At 39.6% G+C, this 12422-nt stretch overlaps 2 protein-coding genes across 2 annotated transcripts; both read left to right on the top strand.

Annotated features, from left to right (window-relative positions):
* Positions 1-3272: 3272 nt before the first annotated feature.
* On the top strand, positions 3273-5470 carry CSD1 (copper/zinc superoxide dismutase 1). Its single transcript, XM_078579991.1, has 8 exons — positions 3273-3420; positions 4050-4136; positions 4237-4338; positions 4434-4529; positions 4642-4673; positions 4776-4851; positions 5154-5207; positions 5300-5470. Exons 2-8 carry the CDS (start codon positions 4061-4063, stop codon positions 5320-5322), a joined length of 459 nt encoding a protein of 152 aa, XP_078436117.1. The 5' UTR covers positions 3273-3420; positions 4050-4060; the 3' UTR covers positions 5323-5470.
* Positions 5471-6947: 1477 nt separating this feature from the next.
* Positions 6948-10803, top strand: LOC144706713 (uncharacterized). The gene is made up of 3 exons (XM_078579715.1): positions 6948-8648; positions 8762-9701; positions 10477-10803. Exons 1-2 carry the CDS (start codon positions 6994-6996, stop codon positions 8802-8804), a joined length of 1698 nt encoding a protein of 565 aa, XP_078435841.1. The 5' UTR covers positions 6948-6993; the 3' UTR covers positions 8805-9701; positions 10477-10803.
* The last annotated feature ends 1619 nt before the right edge of the window (positions 10804-12422 follow it).

Here is a 12422-nt window from a genome sequence, read left to right as displayed (position 1 = left end):
TCCATGATGTGAAAGTGTAATAAAATCAATACATCAAATGCACCTTGTGGGGAACTTGTTCGACCCTTGACCTGCTCTCGATGAGATTGTTTTGAAGCCATTCAGGTGTCTGGCCTCTAAAAATATCCATGTGGTCACTTGGCACTTGGATCTACACCTCTTCTTCTTCAATTGTCTTTGAAATTTTTGAAGATCTTCTCACCACGATGACACTCTCCTTTGTTGGGTGGAGAAGACAATAGAGTGGAGAAACGGGAGGCTCTCAAATCTGGCTGGCCTGGGTTCATGAAATAAGTAACCCTTCCCTATTTATATTTTATTTAATTTTTTCTCAAAAATCCCACAAAAGTAAAATATATCCAGCAATGCCCTTATGATCTTATGTGTGTGACCCTGTAGGCTCATGTATCATTCTAGTTTATAGCTTTAGTGGCTTAATAAACATTATTGGTGAACCATAGTAATTAACTATATCAACATATAAATTAATTAACTAAGGATCGATTTAACCCAATTGATAAGTTAAGTTTCCATCCCATTAGGTGCCAATCTACACCTCGTGCTCTAGAAGATACCGAGTAGTGTTTGAACTCTATCGTGGGACCTTCACTGTCATCGGTTACCGTATATGAATAATCCATCATCCACGCGATACTTTCGAACAACTTAGAGTATGGTTTATCATCAAACCCTAATCCATCATTTGATTAGTACTGATGTGTGTTACGGGGATCATTAGAGAACGCCTTCTCCAATATCCTCACTACCTTGGCCAGGGATTTTTTGCATCATCTTCCTTGAGTCAATCTCATCTTATTCCGATGGAGGATGATCCCATCTTGACCACTCAATCACCTCTGTGAGCTTCTCACTACATCCAAGCTATGACTTGCTTAAATCCCATGACTAGAGGTTCATAAATTATAGTCAAAATGTAGTTGTCCATTCACGAGATGCCCTTAGTGTCTTAGGGTAGTGGATCACTCATACAACCATCACATGAATAAACCTGATTGACGTTTAGGTATAATACCATTCATGGATTCATATAGATCAATTCAATGAACTCTTTTTCCAAAGAGCACTCATTATTTGTCCTTAGTGTTTTCACACTAATGGCCACATGATCAACTATACTTTTATCGTATAAGTAGGATCTATTACTGCTATTTTACCTTGATAATTTGATGTCCATCTCAATTATCCATCGAACAAGAATATTTAGAATACATGTATAAAGACTAGTGATCTCTTTATTATGATCTCACCATAATTCATTATGTCATTGCATATTTTCATAGACTTCATTCTAAACATCGCACTGAAATAATAATGATCATGGCATTTTATTCAATGAACTTAAATAAACATGGTAGTGTAAATGGCTTGATGGCCACATAATATCCATCACCTCACATTGAGGAGATGCCCTAAGCCATGACACGCTGACATTGTCACCTGAGCTAATGGCCATGACTTAGTTTACTATTGATGTTGGAACTAGGGTTTTTGCTTAGATGTTGTTTTTAGAAGGAAGAACACTCTCAGGAACGACCCTAAACCCTTCCCCTCTCCTGCGGTCGTCGTTTGCTGCCACCGTCAAGGGTGAAGGGGGGGGAGGAGAAAACCTATCCAGCTACAGCCCTCATGCAGCCGCCCTTTGTGCAGTCGCCCTTACGCCTCCTTCCTTGCATGATCACCCTCTTGCTGATGTCCTTGCACCACTACCTTCACGCCACCACATTCGCACTGCTGTCCTCATGCCACCAGGCTTGCAGCGTCGCCTACGCACTGATGTGCATGTGCCATCGACCTTGCATCACTGACCTTGCCTTTTCGTCTACGCCACCGATCTTTCCTTACCACCACCCTGTCTACATCACCACTACTACGTGTATGCCAGCGTAATTGCCGCCACACCGCTACCGTTGGTGCCACTATCCACCCGCATGACTGCTGCCATGCCCGTGTCACCATTGCTGCAACCACATCACTACTACTGGTGCCATGCACTCGCCCACACTATTAAGGAGACGAAGCTGAAGCTTGTTCAAGAGAAGACATGAAGGTCTGTCAAACGATTAGTTGCATTTGGAAACGGCCATGAAAGGATCAGTTGCTATAATGTAATCACGATGATCCATTATGAAAAGGTCTCATTTTGAGACTATAAATAACTTTGTACTGCTCTTGTTTCAGTGAGGCTTTTATTACTCAAATATGTCTCCTAGGGCAGCGGCTCTGCCCGTCGCTCTGTCCATCCTCTTATCCACATCTATCTCTCTTGCTCTCTATTGTTTCAGCCTAAATGGCTTGGTGATTGAAGATCGTGAGATGCCCCTTCCTCTTCTTCTCTGGTTTCTTTTCTTGATTTCATCTTGGCATCTCACGTTTCTTAAAACACAGCTCCGCCACCTGCTTACATTAGACGTCACAGCCGAAACTCCTGCGTCACCATCACTTTGCCCTTGTCGCTTCTGCTGCTGTCGTGCCGCACCCATGCCGCAAACATCTGCTCGCATCATTGCCCCACACCTTCGTCGCCTCGGCATCCACTTGTGCCATTGCTGGCCACCTCGCCATTTGTCGCGGCTACGCGCTACCTACTACCACATCGTTGTCCACCCATGCCATGATTAATTGTGACACCGATCGTCCTTGACTCTCTGAGCCATCGCTAAAGGTCCACTCATCCATGCCTAGTAATTTGTGGTAGTTCATCCATTGTTTTCCTGTGTGTTTTTCCTCCGCTATTGGATTTAATAGAATCGGTTAGTGAGATAGTTTCGCATCTTCTTGTGGTCGACTAACCAAGATTTTAAATTTGGAACTTTGTTTTCACCATGGTGGTTGTAAGACAGTCCTCCCACCCTCAACCAAGGAAAGGAGTTGTACCATTGTTGATTTCTCCGATATTAAATGTTCAATAAGCTCATGTGGATTTGTGGTTCGGTTAATTCCTCCTCAAGTACCCTTTAGCCATCCTGCCAACATCAGTCCTAGTCATCCTGCATGGTTCTTTCTTACATAAACTTAAGGAAAACAGTAGTTTCATGCAACAATTTCCCATCACACTGTATTTCTTGTAAACTCATTGCTCCATTAGGTTCTCTAGTAATATCATTAGTGCTTTCCAATTTCCAATGATAAAATTATATTTTACTTCTAGAGAAAATTAAATTTTGTGAGGGCGACGTGGCCCGCGGAGGTTGGTGGGCAAGACGAGGGGTGGACGAATCCTGTCACCGCAAGTCCGCAGGCGGTGACGATATCCCTATAAGCCCTTATTGAATACAAGGAAAACTCCAGAAGAAGTCGAGATCTTCGTCAGTGCAGCAGCTGCGGTGGTAGTTGCGAACTCCGGCGTGATTTCTTCGAGTTCGCAGCTGCAGATTTGGTGCGGCGAAGGGGTGACCTGAGGTGAGGACTCCTTTGATCGATCATTTCTTGGAGATTATTTGTTCTTTGATCGGTTACTCTCGGGATTTCTGATGACCTTTTTTTTCTTCTTTTTTTTGCGCGCTACGCTGTAATCTAGCTCCTTGAATCCCGCTTACGAATTATTCGAATCGATCACTTTGAGGATCTTGTTTTTTTTTTGCCGTCAAAGTTCGTTTTCTACTGCTGCTTGACAGCACAAGGTCTTGCTCAATGAGTCTCGCCGAATTCGTTAGTCACATGCTTCATGATCGTCATGTTTTCTGTCGATTTTCTCTTTTTGATCGAATCTCAAGCTTCTTTACCTTTAGATCGAAATCCTGTTGAATCAAGTGGAGTGTTTGTCTCAGTCGAGCTAGGCTGACAATAAAACCTTTTCTGAATTCGTTAGTAAGGCGATGATTTCGCAAAATATGGAGCTGAGTTTCCTTTGAAAATGTAATTTATAAACTGCTTTGACCCAGGGTTTATCCGGTGATTGAGGGCTATAAACATTTTTAACATTCATGAAAACAGTAGCTTAGGAATTTTCTAGCCAGTACCTTGACCTTTAATCTTCTATCAGATCTTTATATTCCGCTAACTTGATTTTTTCCTGAATTGGTTCTCAGAACACATCACCATGGTGAAGGCTGTCGTCGTTTTGAAAGGAGCAGATGGTGTCTCTGGCTCCGTCTTCTTCTCACAGGAGGGAGATGGTAAATCATCATCCACAAACAAATTTTTTCCTAATATCCCATTAAAATAAAACCTAATTCGCCATATTTTCTTCAATTTTAATAAATTTCATATTTTTAGGTCACACAACGGTGGAAGGAACTCTCCAAGGCCTGAAACCTGGGCTTCATGGATTTCATGTCCATGCCCTTGGAGATACCACTAATGGTTGCATGTCCACAGGTATCATAATTACCCATCTAAATTTCTATGTTATGATAGTAATTAAGCCTTCATATAATAATAATATTTAACATTCGTCTCACATTGGTATTTAGGCCCTCATTTCAATCCTGGTGGAAAGGAACATGGTGCCCCTGGTGATGAGATTCGTCATGCTGGTGACCTTGGGAACATTGAAGTCGGCGACGATGGTATATCTTCCCTGTTCATTAGTATATGTTCCCGTCTATTGGTTTTAATATATCAATTTTATGTGAATTATCAGAATTTTCTAAGAATAATCAGTTTTTCTTTATTTTTTAGGTACCGCTAAATTGACGATTATCGATGGCCAGGTGATGCGTTCTCTGTTTTTTTTTAAAATGTTTTGAACAAATTTCCTACCAACTATGAGTTATTTCCATGTGCATTAATTGTAGCAATTTTTTTTCTTTTAGATACCTCTGACTGGACCAAACTCTATTGTTGGAAGGGCTGTTGTTGTTCATGCTGACCCTGATGACCTCGGAAAGGGTAAAGTCTCTCGCCATAAGGATCTTTCTATTTATTTGTTATTATTAGCATGAAACATGGTGCCGGGTATGACCGACCGAGGTTCATGCTCGTAGACTGATCCAGTTGTGCCCTGGCTGCCGCCCAGGAAGATTTTAATTGCCATATCCTTATTTTATGTTTTAAATATTGTACTTAAAGCAATTTATTGCGACTTTTTCAGCCGTGTACTTACCTTTTCCGTTTGTTTTTCAAATTTAGTCAATTTTGTGATTATTTTTGTATAAAAATATTTGTACATATTTTATTTTCCTTTTAACCAGGTGGGCACGAGCTCAGCAAGACCACCGGAAATGCTGGAGGCAGGATTGCTTGCGGTAATTCGAACTTTCTGACCTTATTTAATTGATGCCATTTAACCGCTTATATTAACTTTCTGATCAAATACTAAATCATTTATTGGTGGCAGGTGTCATTGGCCTCCAGGGCTAGGCGATTTCTCATGTTGTTGCGAATTTCTATAAAGTCGCAGAAAACTTCTGGAAACTGTGATCCTCCAGTCGCGATGACTTTAGACTTATTTAGCAGAACCTTGTTCGTATTTGGATATATCTTTCTATGGATAAGTATTTTATTTCGACGCTAAAGTATAAGCCAGATAATGGAATACTTTCGTCGGTTAAATTATCCAGTCAATTTTCATTAGTGATAGAAAATTTGTTAAAGGGTCAGTCACCGAGAATATGGGTGAAATAAAATATCTATCGAGTAAGTTAATCTTAGATAAATATTAGATATTTCTTCCCTTTCTCTCTCTATCCAAGTCAGCAGTAAATTTTGGCGCGCAGTATAAATTCAACTTCTAGTGACATGGTCATCAGTCCATGTGTTCTGTTGGCTCTGCGCGTAGGCGACGAAGGAAGTTGTCTGGTAAGCACTCCGATTCCAGCCGCGAGGAACGCGATATAACAATTTCGTTGCGGCGTCTTCGAATTCTATTCAAATTTTGCCTACTTTCGTCGCAAGGTTGCTCAACGTCTGCGCTCTGAGTTTGTACATATTCTGATTCCGAGCTTGATCGAATCACAATCGTATGTTCTTCGAGTATTGATAATTTCTAGGCGCCAGCGGATCTGTGTTTTGGTCCCGAGTCCTGATGATTTTTGATGTTTTGTTGTGATTAACTCTTGTGGAACGGCTATCTGCCGAATCAGTGCGGCAGCGAATCTCTTTTATTTCAACTGCGCTTTTCAGCATGGACGATTTCAGATCTCATGACTATAAACGTGCAGTTGTTTTCCGTCTGATTGTCACATTGATTTTGGTTTTTCTTGTTCTCATGTCGTTGGAATTACGTTCGATTGAAAGTGAACTACTGTGCTATAACTTCTAGCTCGGTATCGCATTTAATCCACTAAATTATCGGAAATCATGTAGTTTCTTTTTTGACAAGGTCTTTGTAGTTGTCAAACGACGGTAAACGAGAGAAAACAGTTAAGGTTCCGCTTTAAGGCGCATCCGATGATCTAAATTCCTTAAAACACGGACTATTAATCGGCTGATGACCATTAGGATGATAAAACAAATTTCGTGATAAAATTAGGCTTATCTATTAGTTTTCTTATTCCGATCTGATGTCGGAAACGACATTTCCACGAATGAGACTCGTATGGAGCCGAAGACGATCAGTAATTTTGTCTCTTATCTGCTATGACATCACATTCTTAATTGAATTATGTACTTTTTGAATAGAGGCCGAGTACGAGAAATAGTTTCCCTATAGTCGGCGGTACACGCCAGGAACAGGACGACTCTGAGGATTTTTTGTTTCATTCAAAAAAAAAAAAAAATAGATTGACTACGGAAAATGATTATATTTTTTATCTGACGATTCTCCTCTGATCTAAAACTGTATATTTTTTAGTATACTATTGCTGAACAATATGATCAGAATTACGTAGAAGGCAAAAGGTACATAAATCTTTCCGGATAATTGTCTTTTTGGCCACTATAACCCGAGAAATAATCAGAATCATGGCCTCATTTTGTCACTGTTCATTTTTAAAAGCAGGTTTATGCCAATCCGTGACACGTATGATTTTGTTGGTCCATTAATTTCATTTTTTTGTTGCATTTTCCAGATTCAGTAAAAAAAATCAGTTAATGGAACGCAATCAGGATGAGGCTTTTCGAGCCAGATACATGGCAGAAGAAAAGACTAGGTCAAAAGACTTTTCTGGTGCAAAGAAAATTATAATGACCTCCCGGAACCTCTTTCCTGATCTAGACAACATACTTGTCATCTGTGAAGTTTTGTCCGCTGCTGAAGAGAAGGTAAATGGGTATCACAACTGGTACGGAATTCTTAAATTGGATCCGACAGCAGATGAAATCCAGATAAAAAGACAGTACAGAAAGCTGGCTCTCCTCTTACATCCTGACAAGAACAAGTTCTTTGGTTCAGAAGACGCCTTCAAGCTCGTCGGAGAGGCTTATCGGATTCTTTCAAATCGGTCTAAACGCAACTTTTATGACATGAAGATGAAGATGAAGACGAAGACAAGGCTTCCAGTTGATATCAAACAGCCAACTCCAAGATCCAAGAAAGATTCCAACTCTTGTGTTCATAATTCTACCTCTTTGATCGTCAAAGATCAGAAAATTGAGACATCAAGTGTCACCAGCCGCACCAGATTGAAAATTGAAATAATGGAGGAAGATGAAGCAGAGAAACTTCAAAATCATTGCAGCGACAGAGCAGCCGAAATCCCGCATGCAAGTCCTTCTGTGAGACGGTTCATGTCTCTGGGTTTGAAAGTTAAAGATGACAATAAAATTGAGGAATGGATTCGATCAGAAATTTTGACCTCGAAGATCCAAACTAATGATCAGAAAGATGAATCATCATTGACCACCTTCATCTCTGAAACTGAGGCGAAAAATTCTAGAGGAAGGATCAATATTGTTGCAAATCTTCCAGTGGAGATTCAAGTAAAAGGGAAACGAAGGAAATTACAAGAGGCTGATGCTTCTCTTTCCAAGAACTCTGAAGAAACGTCTCTTTTAGTGGATCTTGACAAGGCTGAAGAGAGCATCGTTGAAGAAACGCCATCTAAGAAGCGTATCAAATCTTCTTCTCCGAAGGTGATCGGATACCCCGATTCAGAATTCCATGATTTCGAGCTGGAGAGGACCAAGGGAAAGCTGAAGACGGGGCAAATCTGGGCCGTCTATTCTGAGATCGACGGTTTCCCAAAGTACTACGCCCAAATCACAAACATTGACCTGGAACAGTTCAAGATCCGCGTGACGTGGCTAGAGGCTGGCCAGCTCTCTACCGAAGACCGGGTTTGGTCAACGCAGGGATTACCCATTTCTTGCGGAAGATTCAAACTCAGTGGAGAGGAAGGGACTGAGGAGTATCGTACCGCTTGGATATTCTCTCATATTATCTGGCCTCGGCGCTTTGGAAACGACCCGTTTTATGAAATATATCCTCAGATCAACGAAGTTTGGGCAATTTACAAGGACTGGAATCTAGATTCGAGAGTACCCAATTTGGAGTATGAGCTGGTGGAGATACTCTCCTGCGATGATTCGATGGCGATTGTTGAGTTGTTGCGCAAAGTGGATGGCTTTAGATCGGTGTTCAGGCGCAGAAAGAACAATAGATTCCCGGATAGAATGAGAATTCCCCGGAATGAGTTCTTGAGATTCTCCCATCAGATTCCTTCTTTCAGGTTGACCGAGGAAAGAGGCGGTGAACTGAAGGGGTTTTGGGAGCTTGATTCTGCGTCCTTGCCGGAGTCTTTTATTTGGTAAGGTTGACCCCCGCTGGAAGTTTCTTCGACTGTTTTTTTTTTCCAATATTACTTAATTCGTTAGTTTCCTGATGAAATTTCTTAATCTTTGGTTTTGATTGATCAATTAGGCGAGGGAGGGGAGGGGCTTCTGTTTCCAGGTCGGTCAATTAGTCGCCCTACTTCGTCAGATAAGTCTGTATATGCCCTTTATTTTCCCAAATTATCATAAAACTTACTCTAGTCGGCAAGTATAGAACGTGTTGCTGCTGCTTTACACTTTTCTAGTTTGCTTTCTCTCTCTCCCTCTCACTCTCTCTCTCTGTCCCTCTCACTCTCTTTCTCTCCCTCTCACTCTCACTCTCTCCCTCTCTCACACACTCTTTCCTCTCACTGTCTCTCTCTTTCTCTACCCTCTCTCTCCCTCACACACACACTCTCCTATCACTCTCTCTCTCTTCCTATCCCCCTACCTCTCTCTCTCCATCTCACTCTCACTCTCTCTCTCTCTCCCTCGCCCTTTCTCTCTCCTCTCCTTCTCACACACTCTTTTCCTCTCCCTGTCTCTCTCTGTCCTCTCTCTCTCCCTCGCTCTTTCTCTCTCTTCCTCTCCCCTCCCCCTCTCCCTCTCTCACATTCTCTCTCTTCCGCGTTCACTCTCATTCTCACTCTATCGGACACCGTCTCCGTTGCTTTCTCCCCGTCTCACACTCTCTCTCTTCTTCTCCCTCTATCTCGCACGCTCACTCTCTCTTTCTCACTCTTATCAGACTCTCTTGAAAGGGCCAAAACCGTACCATTTTATATATCTATCCCCCCGACTTAATTAGTTATTGGGCCGATGGCATTACTTTATTTGAGCCCGGACTTATTGACATTGGGCCCAACTCTTCCCGCAAGAAATTGATCTACTCATACCTGTTTCCCGTCATTCGACTGTTCTTCCTCGCGAGGATTTCCTCGTTGAATCGGCGAGCGATGAAGTTCTTGAACTGGTACCTGAAAATCGCCGCCGTCTCGGCTATCTGCGGCGCTTCAATGGAGCTGTTCATGATCCACACCGGCTTCTGTGTGAGAGCTCTCCTCACCTTCCTTTCGTTTCCTTCGTTTTTCTCCTTTTATTTTTTCTTCGTTCCTCGACTGCCTTTCACCCTCGGCCGACGATTACCTTCAAATTGGCCGAACCGATTTAAAAAAAATAATTATTCGACTCACTTGACTTCTGTGCAAGTGGAAATCAGTTCTGTTGCAATTCCTCTCTGAAAAGCAAATTCAATTCCTTCATGTGATTTTTCTATGCATCTAGGCCTTGCAAAGTAACAAAAAACTACATCTAGATCTATTTTCCATTCTTTATATCTTCGTATTTTTTTCCTCGGCTGATTCTGTTGCAGATTTGTTGTATATCAATAAAAAATCGGACGTGCATTCCTTTCAACACTCCAGATGTCGTGCAAAAAACATGAGGATTTAATAAAGAAATTCAATGACCCCCTGCGATACTTATTAAGCATCTACTCATTATGTTCTCGGTTGAATTGCTTAAAGTTCTAATCTTTTCATAAGGACTGAACACTGAATAGTTAGTGAGATTTTAACGGAGGATATCAAAAAAATCAAGATCCGACTTTCGTTTATTGCTGAAATGAACCGATCACTTTGCTGCCTGACATTTTCTTCTTTGGAAATATCTCATCATTTGTCTCCATCATTGGTAAACTAATTCATTCAATACGGATTCTTAGCGAGATTTATTTTTTAGGCGATTAATTATTTTCTGTATTGGGCAAGCTTCCTTTTTATGTCGTGAAACGTTGTCGTCTGATAATTGATTTTTAACATTTAGATGACAAGGTGACCGTTCTAGAGTCAGAGAAACGGGCCTGGGAGAACTCCCCGGAAGCTCAAGCTATAAGGGACGCTTTAAATCCTTGGAAAAATCAGGATTCTGCTACCAAAGAACGCTAACTTTCTGGTAAACTTCTTGCTTACATCGATCCAGATTGGCGTTTTTTGTGCTTAATATCATTTTCTCATCTTCATAATTTTTTCATATTTTCAATTTTCTTTTTTTATCTGATCGCCAAAGGTTGAAAACTGACCATGCATGGGACAAGATTAAGACACTTTCGTGTAATTCAAATTAATATTGATCTGCTAAGCCTTCTTAATATGTTTTTGATTTTTTATTTTGTTCTATTTGCATTTCTCTGCTATCAATGATGGTATTCCATATATTTCTAAAACGGAATATTGATTTTCACTGGAAAGAGCTCTGTTCAATTCGTATAGATCCCAAATTGCGTAAAAAAAATAAATTTGAGATTACGTGCTTCTTTAAAATTAGTTAGAATTTTTAATTACATCTAAAAGTTTAAATTTGTTTCACTTAAGTTTTCCAAAAGAGAAGTATCAAATATTGTAATCATGTGACAGCTTTATCTTATTTAAAATGGCCTATGGTATGTTAATTTTCTTCATTAGCTATGGTTGATGAAATGATGGAAAACTAAGGGAAAGCCCAACCTCTTTGTATACGCTATGATTTCATTGGATAAAATTATAAGCTTGATGAATCCGTGGATGGGACATTGTGGGATACTACATATTTATAAAAATCATCCTGTTTCTGAATTGAACGAGTTAAATCAAGTGTTAATTGTTTTCACAAAACAGATAATAAAATACTTCACAAAAAATTGTTTTATCGTGATTTAGTATAAACTTGACAGTGTTTTAAATTTAGAGGAAAAATACTGACCACAAGGAATCTTTAAATTGAAAGTTATTGTGATAAATTTAGATGATTTTATTAATTGGGAATAATTAATGTTCATTAACTAACTTCCTAGTCTCATTTGCATCATAAGGTCAACATTTATGTCCTGATTTAGGGGAAAAATGGATTCCATGAAACATGAAGATGTAAAACTAGAAAAAAATTGAGAAATGGTTCATTAATGAATGGAATATTTAAGCCTCTAAATATTTTTGTTCAATATATAGTATTGTATTATTTATAATGTCATATGATAAATTTATTTTTATTATATGTTCTTGTTAAGTCATATGAATTATGATGATGGCATTGTTAAGTCTTTAGTCTTGACAAAATATAAACGAAGATGATTAGAGTCTTGATGCTCATAATTCATATTTTGATGTGTTTTGATGCTCATTAATTCCCACTGCCCCATGAAGGCCTCAGCCTTATGAATAAAGGCTAAGTACAAATCACAACATAAAATTTCAAACTGCTTAAAAAAATAGAAGATTACCTGTTAGCCTCTACAAACCACATTTCCTCAGCTTGTGAGTTTTTTCTCTTATTTTCTGGCCACAAGGATTTACGTCAGATTCCTGAAGCTTAGATTCAATTTCAGCTTAGCTCTACTCTTTCATTTAAGTTTTATGAATGATACGAATGTTTAGAAAACAACAAATCCCAACAGTAACTTATATACCAAATTATATCAGTCTGGTATTTCACGGATTAAAAATAGAAGTTGAAAGAAATCATTGAAGTCAAAGTCTGAGTTTTCTTATCACAAATGATGCATGATCAGCGTGGAGGGGACAGACAATACCCTGACTTTAGTTGCTAGTACCTCACAGAACATCTCCCAAAGTTGTATTTACAATGTCATCTTATATAATTAATATTGCGATGTGTTTTATTTAATTTTCCAATCAAAGGGTCAAGAAGCATTTTTATTATAAACATGTGAAACTATTGTGTGATATTCTCACAATATAGGAATCTTTGTTGCATATTTCGAAAAGCAATGGAGA

The sequence above is a fragment of the Wolffia australiana genome, chromosome 8 (genome assembly GCF_029677425.1).
Source record: "Wolffia australiana isolate 7733 chromosome 8, ASM2967742v1".
Classification (NCBI taxonomy): Eukaryota; Viridiplantae; Streptophyta; class Magnoliopsida; order Alismatales; family Araceae; genus Wolffia; species Wolffia australiana.
Note: the sequence above shows the minus strand (reverse complement) of the source record. Positions and strands in the feature narration are given on the sequence as shown.

What these genes read in the sequence shown, in the direction of transcription:
- LOC144706713 (XM_078579715.1), top strand. Translation starts at nt 6,994, where the DNA reads ATGGAACGCAATCAGGATGAGGCTTTTCGAGCCAGATACATGGCAGAA. An exon ending in TTGCCGGAGTCTTTTATTTG is followed by an intron (nt 8,649 to 8,761) that starts GTAAGGTTGACC and finishes TTGATCAATTAG; the next exon opens with GCGAGGGAGGGGAGGGGCTT.
- CSD1 (XM_078579991.1), top strand. Translation starts at nt 4,061, where the DNA reads ATGGTGAAGGCTGTCGTCGTTTTGAAAGGAGCAGATGGTGTCTCTGGC. An exon ending in CCCTGATGACCTCGGAAAGG is followed by an intron (nt 4,852 to 5,153) that starts GTAAAGTCTCTC and finishes CCTTTTAACCAG; the next exon opens with GTGGGCACGAGCTCAGCAAG. An exon ending in TGGAGGCAGGATTGCTTGCG is followed by an intron (nt 5,208 to 5,299) that starts GTAATTCGAACT and finishes TATTGGTGGCAG; the next exon opens with GTGTCATTGGCCTCCAGGGC.